The sequence below is a fragment of the Petaurus breviceps genome, unplaced genomic scaffold (assembly GCF_028583685.1).
Source record: "Petaurus breviceps papuanus isolate PSGF00001 unplaced genomic scaffold, PetGlider_PUasm1.0 90919, whole genome shotgun sequence".
Classification (NCBI taxonomy): Eukaryota; Metazoa; Chordata; class Mammalia; order Diprotodontia; family Petauridae; genus Petaurus; species Petaurus breviceps.
This window is the reverse complement of record NW_027187378.1, coordinates 13,154,949-13,173,122: the sequence shown is the minus strand read 5'-3', so window position 1 is coordinate 13,173,122 and position 18,174 is coordinate 13,154,949. Positions and strand designations below refer to the sequence as shown.

Sequence of the window (18,174 nt, the reverse complement as noted above, 5' to 3'; positions counted from 1 at the left end):
CAGCAGTTGATTATGTGTTAAACCCATCTCAGCTCACATACACAAAAAAGCCTGTGATATTAACTAACTTGAAGGTGAAAACTGTCTGAAAGGTATCAGGTTCATTTTTGTTATTGATGTTATGTGCTCTGGGAGAAAAGAATAACAGGTTTTCATATATGATAAAAAAAGAACATGACAATGGACCAGAAACTTTCCTATTTTCTTTACTTCTACTTTTGTTCTCCACAGAGTCTCACTCTGATGCCTCATAATCACATGATGATGATCCTGGATTCTTAAAGTTCACACCAGTGGGAACAGAACAATGGCAGGATCTATCAACCTGAACAGACTTTGGGAACTTTACCAATGACAAATGGCATCTTCTTTCCAGGGATCAACAGAGCTAAGAATAGAAAGGTTCACAACCATCTTCCATTCTACTTATTATCCAATGTACCTGATAAAATCTTTTGGAACCAGAAAAAAGAGAAATTCAAGAAAGTTTATATTTTATAGAAGGATGAACAAGTAATAAAATAGTTAACTATGGAAAGTGTGACACATCCTGCTCTCAGTCCCCGAGAGCCAAATCTCTATGGGTTCTGGTTTGGCTCTGGAGGACTGAGGGCAAGGGAAGAACCAGAGACTCGTCTCTTGTTTTCTTAATTTTTATCAGCCAACATTTTCCAGGCTCTTGTGGTCTTGGACATCACCTGGGCACAAACTAGTCAGTATCCCTGACTCTGATCTTGAGGTAGGAGCAGCTTGTGGGAAAGATATCAGAGGAAGCCAGGGTAAGTAAGAATAGTAGATCACTGCAAGTAAGAGACATAGCCAAGATCTGGCCAGTCAGTATACATGTCTGAAATGAATCCTGAGGAAGGGCAATGTGGACAATCTAATTATGGACTATGGCCTGGGTGAAATCTGTCAGCACTGCTGATCAAGCAAAGGCAGGAGGAAAGAAAGATAGTGACATATTCTTCCTTTCTCCTTCCTTCTTTCCAAGGGGAAGTTGAAGTCCCTAAAGAATTATTTACCCACTTTGATTTCCTGCTCCTTCCTTAAATGTTCACTTTTGTTTCTAGACTTTTAATTTATGTTAAAAAAAATGCTGGATAACACAAATACAAGATGTATGCTATGTTTTTATTAGTACTCAGATGTAGAAATAAGGAACAGAGATGTAATGGATTTCCCTTTTCAAAGCTAAGCTAGACTACAGCATTTGGAGCAATAAAGAAAACAAGATGGATCCTCTATTCAGAGAGAGGAGACAATCTGGCAAGAGTAAAATTGGAGCTGAGCTGTTAGGACAAAAAGATGATGCCTACAACTGACTTTGCACACCTAGCAAATAATCCAAGACAGAGATACTCCTACTAAATATCCAGGCCAATATAGCCCCAAAAGCAAGCCAAAAAGGCACATGGACATTTTTCACCTCCTATGGAAGGTGGAGTGCATAGGGTTGAAAGGAAAGTCACATTCTCAAAGGGGAAGAAGTTGCTAGGGAAACTCTGCCCACCTGAAGGGTGGGGGGAGCAGATATGCACACACAGGTACCCCCCCCCCCCCCCCCCAGCTCAGGAGTGACTGATAGTTTGGCCAACCTTGCTTGCCAGCACCACCTAGTGGTTATAAAAGAATGCAGCCAACTCACAAACTATTGCTTGAAAAGGAAAAGTTAGTTTCCCTTAGAGAGTCTGAAATGTAGGATATTAAAAAAAAAAGAACATCCTATAAGCTAAAATATAAATGAAGTATCTAAAAGAAACAGGATGGGCTCTAATACCTGTAAAATATGACTCTAAACAAATTTTAGAGCTACAGAACCCACAAAGTGACAGAGAGAAACAAATCTCCCGCTAAAGGCAGCCTGACAGGCCAACAGGAAGGGTCTATCACACCAGACTGGGAGCCTAGCACAGTCCTGCATAAGCCACATAGTCTGAGACCTGGGGCAGCCCTGACCCATAGCCCAGAACTGCTGGAGTACACTTCAGGAGAGTGAATCACCAGCAGCTGTGATGGTTTCCAGACTTTTCAACCCATAAACACCAAAGACAAAGTAAAAGGTCAATAGGGAACTCTGTTGGAACAAGGTGACAGAAGACCAAGGTCCAGCCCTGTAGCAGCAAGCACCCCAGCATCCCCAGGATGGCTGCCAACACAGGTTCTTAGATATGCTTTTCTAAAGGAAAGAAACTCAAAATGGGTTAACAATCTTGCTTTAATCAATCAAACATATCATTTACCTAGTTCAGGGGGAAAAGTCAGCACCCCAAACTTCAGAGTATACAGAGGTTACAAGCAGAAATTACAAGACAGAGAAACATTTCAAGCAGACAGGCCTCCAACTGTCCAACTATTACATCCATACCTAGTCAGTTACCAGAGAGGGAAGCATCAACATCTGGGTTTTTCAAAGCCAGAGGGATCTCAACAGCTGGCCAGAGTTTCATCTGGTCAAATCACACAACACTTCTCAAAGTGAGCCCCAAAACAAAGTCTCATATCAGGAGTTATATAGCCTTCTCCTGGGTCAGAGAATGTAACAACCCTCTTGACCCACTGCCTAATCACAAAGTATCTCCTGAAAAACAAGCCTGCCGCCACAGGCTCCAGGTGCACTTAAGCCTGTCAAATGGCCTAGGGGCAGGAAAGATCTTAAATTTCCATTCCATTCCTATAACACGCCCCCACCCCCAGGGTGAGAGGTGGCAGAGGCTTGGCGGCTGCAGCTGCTGCTACATAGCTGTCTCTGGGAGCTTCTGGCCTGCAGATCATAATAGGACCAAACGACAATTAAGAGGGTAATTGTTCTTGCTTTGATCTGCTTGGATCTGTGTCACAGTCTTGGGTGGTGGTCCTGGAGTGAGAAACGCCAGTGTGCCAGAGCTTGTGTAGAGAAAGTGCCTTCCTCAGATCTCTGACATTTGTGAAAACCCCAGCAATTTGGGACACAGCTCTCTTCACTCTGGAAGCAGAGTTCTACCATGGCAAAGAGCTCAGAAGTCAAGTGATTGGCTGGCAAGATGAGCAAGCAGAAGAAGCAAAATCAGACCATAGAATCCTTTTTTTGGGACAAAAAGGATCAAAACATGGAACCAGAAGAAGTCAACAAAGTCAAAACTTCTGCATCAAAAACTTCCAGGAAAAATATGAATTGGTTACAGGCCATGGAGGAGCTCAAGAAGGATTTTGGAAACCAATTAAGAGAAGTGGAGGAAAATTTGGGAAGAGAAATGAGAATGATGCAAGAAAATCATGAAAGGCAAGTTAACAGCCTGCTAAAAGAAACCCCCCCAAATGCTGAAAAAAATAATACCTTAAAAATAGACTAACTCAAATGGCAAAAGAAGCCCAAAAAGCTAATGAAGAGAAGAATGCCTTAAAAAGCCAATTTAGCCCAGTTGGAAAAGGAATTTCAAAAACTCAGTGAAGAGAATAATTTCTTCAAAATTAGACTGGAGCAAATGGAAGCTAATGACTTTATGAGAAATCAAGATACTATAAAACAGATCCAAACAAATGAAAATATGGTAGGCAAAGTTAAATATCTCATTGGAAAAAACACTGACCTGGAAAATAGATCCAGGAGAGATCATTTAAAAATTATTGGACTACCTGAAAGCCAAAAGAGCCTAGAAATCATCCTTCAAGAAATTCTCAAGGAAAATTGCCCTGATATTCTAGAACCAGGGGGCAAAACAGAAATTGAAAGAATTCACCCATCACCTCTTGAAAAAGATCCCAAAAAGAAAACTCCTAGGAATGTCATAGCCAAATTCCAGTGTTCCCAGGTCAAGAAGAAAATATTACAAGCTATCAGGAACAAACAATGTGAGTATTGTGGAGACACAATCAGGATAATACAAGATCTAGCAGTTTCTACATTAATGGACTGAAGGGTTTGTAATATGATATTCCAGAGGTCAAAGGAGCTAGGATCAAAACCAAGAATCACCTACCCAGCAAAACTGAGTATAAAGCTTCAGGGGAAAATATGGTCATTCAATGAAACAGAGGACTTTCAAGTGTTCTTTTTTTTTCTTGGTATTCCTGAAAAACAGCACATATAACTGCTTTTTTTTTTTTTTACTTTTTTTGGAAGGCAATTGGGGTTAAGGGACTTTCCCAAGGTCACATGGCTAGTTTTTGTGTTAAGTGTCTCAGGCTGGATTGGAACTCAGGTCCTCCTGACTCCAGCACCAGTGTTCTACTCACTGCACCACCTAGCCACCCCAACTTTCAAGTATTCTTGATGAAAAAACCAGACCTAAACAGAAAATTTGACTTTCAAATACAAGAAGCAAGAGAAGCATGAGAAGGTAAACAAGAAAAAGAAATCATGAGGAACTTATTAAAGTTGAACTATTTACATTCCTACATGGAGAAACAATAATTGTAACTCATGATATTTTTCTCAGTATGAGGATAGTTGAATGGAATATATATGTATACATACATATATTTGTATGTATAGGAGGGTGTATGTGTGTATAAATACATATGTGAGTGTGTGTATATGTGTGTACATATATACATAGAGGGCACAGGATCAGTTGAATAGGAAGGGATGATATCTAAAAAATAAAGTTAAGAGGTGAGAGAGGAATATAATGAAAGAAGGAGAAAGGGAGAGATAGAATAGGGTAAATCATCTAATAGAAAAGAGGCAAGAGAAAACTGTTACAATGGAGGGGAAGAAAAGGAAGTGAAAGGGAATGAGTCAACCTTACTCTCATTGAATTTGGCTTAAGGAGGGAATAACATACACACTCAATTGGGTATCTTACCCTACAGGAAAGTAGGGGGGAAGGGAATAAGAGGGGGGATGATAGAAGGGAGGCCAAATTGGGGGAGAGGGTAGTTAGAAGCACATACTTTTGAAAAGGGACAGAGTTAAAAAGCAGAAAATAGATTAAGATTTAATCTTAATCTTAATCTATTTCAGAAAATAGATTAAGTGGGGGGCGGGATAGGATGGAGGAAAATATAATTAGTCTTTCACTATATATATAGTGAATATACTATGGAAACGTTTTGCATAACTACACACATACAACCTATATTGAATTGCTTATCTTCCCAGTGGGGGTGGGTGAGGAGGGAAGAAGAGAAAGAATCCGGAAATCAAAGTTCTAAAAACAAATGTAAAAAAAAATTGGTTTTTGCATACCACTGGGAAATAAGATAAACAAGCCCTGGGGTACAGAAATCCATCTTGCCCTACTAGAAAGTTAGAGGAGGAATAGGGGAGGATGTAAGAGAGCAGATTGTGGGAAGGGGTATTTGGTAGGCTCGCTATCTTGGGGTGGGGAGTAAGGGGAAAGACAGGGAGAAAATTTGTAACTCAAAATCTTTTGGAAATGAATGTTGAAAATTAAAAATAAAATTAAAAAAAGAAATAGGATGGGATAAGTTAAAAAACAATTACTATTTGTAATAGGTCTACATTTTGTGTTATAAAAAAAAACAAAAATTTGCCTAAGAGTTGTTTGAACCAGAAGTTGGAGGTGCAAGTAACAATTCCTTATTTTTATTAAAGTTACTATTATTTTATTTTATTATAAGAATTCAAAAGAATGATTTTAATAAAATCAATTAAAATGTCTAAATCATCTGATTATGAATTAGTGAAATCTGACATTTGTACAGGTACAGTCACAAAAAATTTAAATGAGAATTTCTACTTTATTTGAGAATATCCCATTTAAAATAAAATTCATTTGACTAACCAAATGAGCCGTTCTTTAAAAGAGACAGAAGGGAAAATATCCAAGAAGCTCTAATTCCATCATTTAAAAGCCACAGAGTAAAATATTTTGCCCCATATTTATATCAGCAGCTAGTTGGTGTAGTGGATAGAGTGCTGGATTGGAGTCAGGAAGACCTCAGTTCAAATCCAGGCTCGGATACTTCCTAGCTATATAACCCTGAACAAGTCACTTAGCCTCTGAGTGCCTCAGTTTCCTCATCTGTGAAATGGGAATAATAATAGCACCTACTTCTCAGAGTTATTATGAGGATAAAATGAAATATTATTTCTTTTGAAAACCTTAAAGTACTATATAAATGCTAGCATACACAGTGTGTCTAGATGTAAATATAGACATACATACATATATATGGGTACACACAGACATACAAGCATTCACAACAAGTTCAACTGTACTTTCACTTTGCTGAACACTTGGCGTCCTCTCTGGTCCCAAAATATCATCAGGATGTGGTTTGCAAAGTCCATGGAAAGGTCCCAAGTCAAAGCACTGATGTAGTAATTCCATATTCACTTGTGAACACACACTCATGAACCCCACAGCAGTGCCTTTATCCTGAAAGTCAAATTATAGGATTACCTTTTCGAATCTCAAAGCCATGATGCTACACATATAAACATGAAAAAGAAGGAAAAAGAGACTTAAAATGATAAATCTGTTCAATCTAGAGATATCTCAAAGAAATCAGATTAGATCTCAAATTGAGACTCTTTTTCTTATGTCATCAACAGGCAAATTTAGGCTAGATATAATGAATCCTAGCAATGAAAGCAACCTAAAAGAATAATGAACTGCCTCAGGAAATAGTGAGTTCCTCCTCATTTGAGATCTTTTCTTAAAATAAATAAGTATAGTATTAAACAATTAACAATGAATATTCAACTCAACTGCTAAACTTTCTTAGTAGCCATTTACATTTAAATTATTTGCAACATATAAGTATCATAACAGTTTTTTTTTAGCCTTTCTAAGAGTTCATCAGGATTCTTTGTCCAATCATTCTCATTCATTTTTTCTCTTGTATGATCATAGTTAGGATATATTCCATTTTTTGGTTCTTATATATTATATATATATATATATATATATGTATATATATATATATATATATATACCATCATAAAAATCTCACCATGTTTCTCTCATCCTCATACTTGTTGATATTAGTTATATTGTAGCAATTCATTCCATTTCAATACCACAGTTTCTTAACCATTCCTCTATTGTTGTATCTTTAGGTAATTTCCAGTTTTTTTGCTATTTCATATGATATTACCTTTGAATAGCTAGTGCTTTTTGCTTGTTTTGATAACATTTTTCCAGGTATATTTCCAAGAGTATGATCAAAAGGTATAATCACTGTATAATTTATTTTAGACAGCACCAAGCTGTCATTCAAAAAGATTCTATAAGTTTGCACTTTTATTAGTAATAAATGAGTATACCCATTTCTTCACATGAACAAAAACACTGAGTTTCAATTTTTTAAATTATTTCTGGCAATATGTAAAGCAAGAAATTTTATAATAAAATTACTTTAATGTATATCTCTGAAAAAAATTAGTGAGGCAAAGTATTATCCCCTGGGACTATGGGGAAAAAAACAAATAAAACAAAAATTTTCTCTTTTGAAAACTATCTGCTTCCAGAAAAATAATAATAAAATCCATCTTGAAAAACAAAGGGTAGAGGATCTCAAGAAGAATTTTTTTTAATTTATAAAATAGTACTGGATCTAGCACTATCAGTGTCATATCTCAAACTATTTAATCAGTTACAATCAAAACTATTTTTATTTTGTACTAGTAAAAATAAAAATTGAAAAAGTTGATCAGTGGGATAGATTAGACAGACAAGACATAGAGGTAAATGAACATAGTACCATGGCGGTAAATCAACATCAAAACCTCAACTACCAGGGTAAGGACTCATTCATTAATGCATTAAATTAGCTGCTGGGAAAACTGGAAAGCAACCTGACAGAAATCAAGTTTAAGCTAACATGTCACATACCAAAGCTCCAAATGCAAACATGAACTAGATATAAAAAGTCACATGACAAATACATTAAATAAGGAAGGAAATACCTTTTGCAACTACGTAGAGGGGAAGAGTTCTTAATAAAACAAAGGATAAAGAAGATAACGAGACAAACTGTACAATTTTGATTACATAAAATAAAAAACTTATGCAAACAAAATCAATGCACTTAAAATCAAAATGGAAGCAATTAATGGGAAAAAATTTTGTATCATTTCTCTGATGAAGGTCCAAACTATATAAAAAATTGATTAAATATTTAATGATAGGGGCGGCTAGGTGGCACAATGAATACAGCACTGGTCCTGGAGTCGGGAGAACCTGAGTTCAAATCTGGCCTCAGACACTTAACACTTACTAGTCATGTGACCTTGGGCAAGTCACTTAACCCCAATTGCCCTTCCAAAAAAAAAAAAAGCAAAAACAAAAAAAAATATTTAACAATAAGAGGATTTCCCTGATAGATAAATGGCCAAATGATATAAACAGGTAGGCTATCAGCGGAAAAAATCCAACAAACAAGAAAAAGATGCTCCGAATTACTAATAGAAATACAAAATACAACAACTCTGAGAAACCACCACAGACTCATCAGATTGTCAAATTTGACCCCCCCCCCAAAAAAAAGGAAAACTATTGGAGGTCTTTTTTTTTTAAAGCAATTGGGGTTAAGTAACTTGCTCAAGGTTACACAGCCAGTTATTTTGTGTGGGTGCCAAGTATCTGAGGCCGGAACTGATCCTGGGTCTCCCGATGCCAGGGCTGGCGCTCTTACTCACTGCACCACCTGGCCGCCCCTATTGGAGGTCTTGTGAAAGAACATGACCACTGATACATTGCTGATGAAGTTCAAAATTGATAAGATGTTTTAGAAAACAATTTGGAATTATATCCATAAAGTTAAAAAACTGTGCATTCCCTTTGACGCAGTTACACCATTAATAAACATATGTATACAAAGAGATTTTTAAAAAAGGAAAAGGATCCATATGTACAAAAATATTTTATGGTATAAAAATGTAATGGAATGTTGTACTGTAAGAAATAATGTAAGGGCCATCCCTTCATAGGAACCTGAGAAGATTTACATTAACTGAAGCAGAGTGGTATAAGCAGAACCAGGAGAACAATTTATATAATGTAACTCAGTAAAGAAAAACAACTGAGAAAGACTTAAGATCTCTGATCAATGCAATAACCAACCACAACTCAAGAGGACTGATGAAACATGCTACCCACCTTCTTACAGAGAGATGTTAGACTAAAGATTTAGAATGAGATAATACATTTTTAGATGTAGCCAATGTGCGGATCTGTTTTGTTTGACTATGCCTAGGTTTTTGTTGTTTTTTTTTTTTTTTAACAAGGCAAGGTTTTGTTTTGTTTTATAATTTGGAATGGAAACAGAGAAAAAGCAGGTAATGGTACTGATACCAAGAGAAAGGGTCACTGATACATTTAAAACATACACAAAAGACAAGGAAATCCAGAGAAAAACATGGATAGACAAGATATTTAGGAAACTAACATGTTGAATTTAGTATATACTTATATAGAGCCAGATAGGTGGCATAGTGGATAAAGGACAGGATTTGAAATCAGGAACACCTGAATTTGAATCCTGCCACACACATCAACTATTGGTGTGACTAGTAGCATGTTAACCTGTTTCCTCATCCTTAAAATGGGAGTTCTAAAAACAGCTACTACACAAAGTCTTGTTGAGGATCAAATGAGGGAACAAGTGTAAATTGCCTTGCAAAGCTTAAAGCACTACAAGAATATTAGATATTATAATTTTACTAATTGAAAATGCAGTCTATACACAACAAAGATTCATACCTTCATATACAATCCTCTTTTCATATGGAAATATTCATGATTTTTGGTATTCATCAAGCTCAGAATGACAAAAAATAAAACTTAAAAACAAATTGTCCTTTTATCCCTTGATTATCCATACTGTACTGTAATTCTGCATGGTGACATTTTAATGGTTCCTTATGTATTTCAGATGTCAAGTGTTTATCTGTCGTATTGTTACTGTTTAGTTGTTTTCAATCATGTCCAACTCTTCATATCCCCTTTTGGGGTCTTCTTGGCAAAGATACTAGAGAGGTTTACAGTTTCCTTCCCTAATGCATTTTACAGATGAGGAAACTGAGGCAAACAGGGATGAGTGACTTGTCCAGGGTCACACAGTATAGTAAAAGTGTCTGAGGCCAGATTTGAATTCAGAAACAGGGGTCCTCCTGACTCCAGGCCCTTCACACTCTATCTACTATGCCACCTTAGTTGCCCAATTTGTTGTAAATATTTTCCTAGTCTTTAATTATCTTGTCAGTTATTTTTGTTGTAAGAAATTTTATCTCTGTGTATCAAGTACACTTATCTCTACTAAATTATCTGATTTCTAATCTAACTAATATCTAATTTCTAATTCATCTACTCTTTATCTCTAATAATTTCATCTATTTTTAATTAAAAAATTAATATCCTCTCTACAAATGAAATATTTTCTTCTATTTTCTTCCATATTTTTATAATTTGTTAACATTTATTTCTTTCATGAAACTTGAATTCACTGTGGTATATGATGAAATATGAATCTAAATTCAGATTGCCAACCAATTTTCACAAGTATTTTTTATAATAATTTTTTATAATTTTATAATTATATATTATAATTATATTTTATAATTTTCACAAGTTAAGTAACTAATCCTTTCCCTAGTTTCAATTGTGTGTACATATCAGAGGATCAGATATGCCCTACTTGATGAGTTTTACAGAGCATATGTGGATATTCTCTGCTTGGTCCCCATTCAACATGTAGAATAAAAGCTTGTTTCTAGCCACGTGTGACTAGAGGATTGTGATGTGTGATGACAAAAAGTATCCTAATTGGTTGCAGAGCTTGAAGAACCAATGGTTCAGGAAGTGCTGAGTCAGAATTGATTGTGCATACAAAATCAATGACCCACCCATCTCTCACTCTTTTCCTTCCTGCTGTCAAGTGAGACAAAAATGCTTTGAGCTAGGGAGTGGCAGGAGGGGCAGCTGGCAGCATTCCCCCACCCACCCAACTGTCATGGTACCTCTGTTTCTTTTGTGCTTATTCTTTCCAGATTTTAGGGGAATAAGTATTTTGAGATGGGAGTACCCAGACATTTCATGGTAGGTTCAGAAGATACAGAGGTTCCATAGGTAGTCAGTGGCAAAACCCACTGGAGGTGTTAGAAGAGGATGCCAAAAAGGTAGAGGAGGACAAAAGAAGTGTCTGCAGACTAATGTGGAAATTCAGTCACTCAAGGATGGTGGCAACTTCAGGGATCATGACCCCTGATGATGGAAAGAAGTACCAGCTATGGACTCAAAAAAAAAAAAAAAAACAAAGCACTGACCTTGGGAGTTCAACACCTAGTGGGGAACTTCAAGAGGAATCTATGAGGCAAGAAATGAGCTTCCAGGGCTAGGAGTCAAGAGGTACCTCCTGGCCACATCTACAAGTGAGCCTCACAACCACTGTACTATGTACCTATTCTCTCTCACACACACACATACATACACACACATACACACACACACACCACCACCACCACCACCACCACCACCACCACTACCACCACCACCACCCCCCTCCAGAGAGTCTGTGTGTGCAAGGGGAAAGTGTGTTTCCAGTTTGGGATGGAATGTTTTATACCAACTGTTCTTGCTAAATCTTCTCAGAATATCCTTCTCTAAAAGTGTGAATAGTAGGACAGTGTGAATAGGTAGATTAAAAGTAAAGAAAGAGTAAAAAAAACTATGATCAGAGGTGAGATAAGGAAGAGAAAACAACAAGGGAACAGAAACAGACTTTGTCATTGATAGATCGGAAGGGGAAAAAGCCCTATTAAGAAAAAAACTCTTTATAGAAATATAGATCTATTTGGAGAAATGTTAATTGCTCATGGGTAGGCCATGTTAATATAATAAAAATGACAATGCTGCTTAAATTAATTTAATTTATTCGATGCTATGCCAATCAAATAACCAAAAGATTACTTTGTAGAGATAGAAAAAATAATAATGAAATTCACATAAAGGCACAAAAGATCAAGAAGCTTAAGGAAAATAATGGGAAAAAGTAAGCAGTAGAGGGTGTTAGCAGTAACAGAGCTATGTAGTACTCATCAAAACAAACTGGTACTGTTTAAAAAATAGGGAGGTCAGGGCAGCTAGGTGACACAGTGAATAGAACCAGTCCTGGAGTCAGAAGGACCCAAGTTCAAATCCAACTTCAGACACTTGACACAATAACTAGCTGTCTGACCTTGGGCAAGTCACTTAACCTTAATTGCCTTGCCTTCCCCCCTCCAAAAAAAAAAGAGTGGTCAATCAGTAGAACAGATTAGGTATACAAAATACGGAAACAAATTAATCTAGTGTTTGGCAAGTCCCCAATCCTCAGCAAACTGGACAAGAACTTTATGTTTAGAAATAAAGGGTAATACTGAGGGTTGTGCTGGTGAAGGTCTAACACTTGGATCTCTTGGGGTGGGGGAGGGGGGAAGAATGTGTGTACACTTTCAAGTTTAATTTGAATTATTAACATTTTTCCATTACTTTCTTAAGTCTAGACCACCAACAAAATAATAAATCAAGTCCTGATTTGTAGCATTTACTGATTTCTGAAGTATAACAGCTTACACCAAAAATTTAACAATCGACTCTAATGACCTAGTTTGAATTGGCTCTAGCACATCCCTGGATCATAAATTAAAAGAGCCTCTCTGGTCTATGGATGGGAGAAGAGTTCATTACCAAATGTTCTGGCTGGGTCTAACTTAGGATGCCCCCCACCCTGTTAGTTTATGTTTTACATTGAAACAAAATGGACTTCTGGTCATGTGAGCAACAAGATAATAGAGTAAATATTTTCTCTGATCCCCAAGAAATCTCAAATCTCTCCAAAACAGAAATTATAGGCCATAAATTGCTTACAACAGTCATTTCCATGGATTAGGAAATCCTGGGAATTCTGGGTAGATCCTACCCAGAATACAAAAGAAGGTGAAATTAAAAAAAAAAAAAAACCAGGAACTGACATTCACGGACCCTGAGCTCACTCAGCTCCCTTCTCCCTTCTGCTACCTCCCAAATTACCAGCCACAAGGCCATGCTAGAAGACAAGGACAACAATAAAGACTTATCAAAACCCACTCCTACACTACATTTTCCCCTCCCTCTTTCCAGTGCTGTAGAGAACCCAGTTCTAGGTTGCAGAAATTTGAGCCTCAACAGGCAGCTTGGTCATGGCCCTTCAGGAGCAGAAGTCTGCCAGGGGTTGCAAGTTGGATGCACCAGGGAAAGCAGGCTCTGAGGTGCTGACACCAATTTTGATAATCACTTCATAATTAAACCGGTGAAGCACAAGACCACTTTCATCAGCTTTTCTCTTCAGTATGCCCTTTGATGTTCTTGCCTACTAACTTTTCTATGATGATTTTGACTAATTTGATAAAAAAAATCTACATGATATTCAGATTGGTACTACATGAAACATATACATTTGAGAAAAATTATCATTTTTACTATATATTAATTTGATACATCCATGAACATTGAATGTTACTTCAATTATTTAGGGCCTATTTCATTTGGGGCATGTATATAGTACACATATATAAAAATACATGGATGTATATGTGTATAAAACATACATAGTAGTACATATACAATGTGTATATAATACATGCGTATATACATGTATTTAAATACACATATAATATATACACATGTGTATAGGTTTTTTGTATCCCTAGGTAAACTATTACAAAAAATTTGGTAATTTCTGTTGTATTAAAAGGAGTTACTTTTTGTTATGTTTTCCTGATTTTATTATTAATAAATAAGAATTCAGATAATTTCATTTACCATCTCTATTAATTATTTTTGTTTGGAGCAGTTGGATTGTCTAAATACATTCTCATGTCATCTGCAAATAATGATAAGTTGATCTTTTCATTTCCATTGTTAATTCTTCTAATACAGTTTGCCTGGTTTATTTTAATTGCTAGGATTTATAATGCTATGTCAAATAAAAGCAGAGTGAGCAGCCTTGCTATTTAACTTGCTTAGTTTTTAATGGAAATGCTTCTAATGTTTCTCCATTGAATATTATCTTGTTTGGCTGAAGATGTTTTTTATTGTGCAGAGAAAAAAAAACACTCTATAGCTATTCTTTTTAGTGTTTTTTTTAAACTGTGAATACAGGTTTAATTTTATCTGCTTTTTTCTAGAACTATTAATATAATAAATAAAAATGGACACAATTGATAAGAAGACAAGATAAGTTGATCATGTGGTGAGGGTGAGGGATTGTATGTGGACAACATGAGCATTCTGCTCATATCTTCTAACTGTCAAGAGAATGCAAAAAATGTCTCCAGCTGTTGGTCAGGCACGGACAAGTTGTGAATTGCACTGTTGGAGTTAACCTCCAGATCAATTTGATCAAATGCTATAAAATCAATCCATCAATACTCATATATCCATTAAAATATTAAAACATATTTATAGTTTTTTCATTTTCAAGTTTTATTATTGTATTGATAGTTTTTCTGGTGTTCAACTATAATATATACCCAGTATAAACACAATTTGGTCATAATGAATAATCTTCCAAAGGCACCACTGTCTTTAGCTAACATTGCATTAAATATCTTTACATTGATATTCATTAGAGAAATTAGACTTTGATTTTTGTTTTTGATGATATCAAATCAATACGCATATATTCATTTAAGTAGTAATATAATCTCCACCTTTTTTTGAACATATATTTCTTTGATAACATTCCTTATTCCAGTTCTTTGAAGTCCACTATTTGTCATGTGCTGCAGCCTGCCCATGCTTGTGATATACCCTATTATTGCCTACTGAGTAATACAGTTTTTGATTTTTTTATTCTTTGGAGACCATGGTGTTCCACAGCAAACAACCAACAGTGGTAGTATAATGGCATTAAAAAGAGGGATGTTTTCATCAGGAAGGATCTTGAGGGTCATAAAAGGGAACTTTCTAATTTCCCAAAAGTTAAAAAGAAAAAAGGTCCTGGTTTTACTTATCAAATCAATTGTTCATTCCCTATTATAGTTCTGCTTTTACCTTTATATTTCTCTCTCTCTCCCCCTCCCACCTCTCTCTCTCTCTCTCTCTCTCTCTCTCTCTCTCTCTCTCTCTCTCTCTCTCTCTCTCTCTCTCTCTTTCTCTCTCTCTCTTTCTCTCTCTCACTTTCCGTTGAATTATTAAAGGTTTTTTAACTAAAGGTAATAACAGGTTTAAAGTATACTATTTTTGTTAGTCACTTATTGTTCAACACTCATTGTTTGCACTTCCTCTGCCAATGCTTCTAGGGATCTCTGCAGTTGTAGATTTCTGTTTTATCTTTGCCATACAACATGGCCATTGTTCAAGAGTATGTAATGTTGAAGTCCAATTCTCTCTTTATTTTAATGACATTTGCATATCTTTGTCAAACTCTGATGGTTTTCCTTTGTTATTTTTTTAATTTGACATTTACTCTAATTGGCATTTTAAAATTGACATTTTAATTCCTCTAATTTTACAATTTTTTCTAAAAGAATTACTTCTTTTTAAAAATTAATTTATTAAGTTCCTGCTGTGACAAGCACCATGTTAGCATGGTACTGGGAATAGAAATACAGTAGCAAGTCAGTCCCTAGTGAAGGGTTGGCCGTGGAAAGGTGTTTTGGTCTGGGAAATCACAGGCAAGGTAACAGAAACAAAAGGATATTCACTTAACATGTCCTTTCCAGAAGCAATTGTATTGTTAATTTGATTACAGTTCTGAGAAAGAGGTGGAAGGCAAGGGTGGGGGTAGTCCTCCTCCTTCAGCAGAAGATTGCCTGGGTGAAGAAGCATGTTTCCAGGTAGTTAAGAATGGAGTGCTTAGCCTCTCCCAGGCATGCTCTCCAGTGGTCCAGTCTGGAGAGTAGAATAGCAGCAGCAAAAGTATGGAAATGTTCTCAAAAATTAAATAGTTTATTTCTTTGTTTTTATAATTCTGGAGTTTTATGATAATGTGCCTAGGTGAGTCAAAGTTAGGGTTTCTTTTTGCTGATGCCCCATGTATTCTTTTAACTTATAGAAAATTGCCTGTTCTGGTCCAGAGTGGGAAATCATCTGTAATATTATGTATATTATATACAATATATAATGTAAATAATCTATAATTTTTTCAATGGTATGTTATCTATCCCATGCATTAATGATTCAAATCAAATCATAATCCACCATGTGATACAACAGGCTGCCTTTTTCTCTTTTATGACTTTAATATGGTGGTGGTGAGCAGAAAAGGGAGAAGTAGAGATGCTTGATTACCTTCCTCTGTAGACTACTTCTAGATATATTTGTCCTCTTCATAAGTGGTTCTTAAAAGAAGGGGCTAAAGGTATTGGGAAGTTGAGATTTCATACAGTTCTATAATAAGTGGGCGTAACTCCTTTGGAGTTTTAATGTTATCTCTTTCAATTTCAAATCAATTCAGTAAATATATTCTAATATGCAATATACATGTGTAGTATTATTGGTGTCCCAAAAAGTAGGATAGAAAATGGTTTTTTAAGTAGGGTTTAGACTACCATTCTGCACATTCAAGTAATATCTCTGATGCTATGGGAAAGTGAAATTCTGGATTTGTAATTTAGTCAAGTCAACAAGCATTTCTCAAGGGCCTGCTATGCACCAGGCACTTGTAGCAGCAAGCACCCCAAGCGTCCTCAGGGTTTGCAGCTACCACAGGTTCTTGGATCTGCTTTGCTAAAGGAAAGCAACTCAAAATGGGTTAACAAGCTTACTTTAATCAGTCAGACATATATCGTTTACCTTATTCAGGAGAAAAGGTCAGCACCCTGAATCTCAAAGTATACAGGCATAATTATCAAGACAGAAACATCAAGTAGACAGCTTTCCAAACTGTCCAACCATTACATCCATACCCAGTCAACATCTGGGTTTCCACATTCTGGGTTTTTCAAAGCCGGGGGACTCTCAACAATGGCTTCCCAGAATTCAGATCAAATCACAGAACACTTCTCAAAGTGAGTCCCAAAACAAAGCTACACATCAGGGCTTATATAGCCTTCTCCTGGCTCAGAGAATGTAACAACCTTATTGACCCACTGGCCAATCAAGAAGTATCTACTGAAAAACAAGCCTCCCTCCCCAGGCTCCAGGTGCACGTTAGCTTAGGGGCAGGGAAGATCTTTAAATCTGCATCTCCATTACAGCACTGTGCTACGTCCTAAGGATACAAAGAAAGGCAAACTTTTGCCTTGAGGAGAGACAATACGCAAACAACTTCATACACACTTCATACACGCAGGATAAAGAGGGAATCATCAACAGAGGGAAGGCACTAGAAGCAAGAGGGATTAGGAAGGACTTCCTATAGAAGGTGGGATTTTAGCTGGGACTTAATGGAAGCTATCCTAGTCCAAACTTACATCCTTGGGTAGCTCGAGAAGTTCTCCAAAACACCTTATGATTCAGGGTGTGGATTTGGAATTTCCCATAACAGACATTAGCACTTTGGTCACAGGACATCCCACTGGCTTGTGGTAAAAGCACGTGGTCATTTGGCATCCAACCATGGGGCACTAAAATATAGTACAAGGTACTGTAGTACAACAGTACAATGATCCTCAAACAATGATCTAGACACTTGAAAGATGTTTTCAGAGAGTGGATGAGGTTGAGAGAGCACGGCCAGTACCACCACCTCTCCCCTGTTCCTTCTGTTGTCCTGCTTCGTGTTATCATCTTATCCTGTCCTTGTCCCACTCTACCATTATCCACCATCATTCTGTTCATCTCAAACCTTAGTGAGATAGGAAGTTTCAGTGAGAAGCTGATCATTTACCAATTTTGTGAAACAAAATATCTGCACAAGAAATAATAGATTGATTCCATAGGAAGCATTTGATTTTTCTTTTCTTTTCTTTTTTGGAGAAATGATATAGGGGAAATAGCCTTAATGAGGATTGTGGTAAGAAAAATATGAGAATTAATATTAGTACAATTAATGCAACAGTATAGATGTTCTTTTAAACTATTTCACTTGTCCTGGCATTTCACTAGAAATGGCAAGATCAGCCTTCAAACTAGGCTTTAAAAAATAAGTTTTTATCCCACTAAAATTTTTTAGCAACACACAAAATCTTTGATAACTATTCCCGACCTTATTGACATCACACTTAAGGGATTTTAACTATTATTATTAATAGAAAAGAATAAATATATGATAAATTATAACTATAGTGCTATATTGAAAAAGTGCCATGACTGCAATTTC

At 36.3% G+C, this 18,174-nt stretch overlaps 1 protein-coding gene across 1 annotated transcript in view; it reads right to left on the bottom strand.

Moving 5' to 3' along the window:
• Positions 1 to 18,174, bottom strand: part of CFAP61 (cilia and flagella associated protein 61) — a 365,072-nt gene that overhangs the window by 297,381 nt on the left and 49,517 nt on the right. Inside the window, exon 8 of the mRNA XM_069075487.1 lies at positions 6,167 to 6,326. Within this exon, the coding sequence (XP_068931588.1) occupies positions 6,167 to 6,326 (160 nt within the window). The remainder of the gene's footprint in view (positions 1 to 6,166; positions 6,327 to 18,174) is intronic.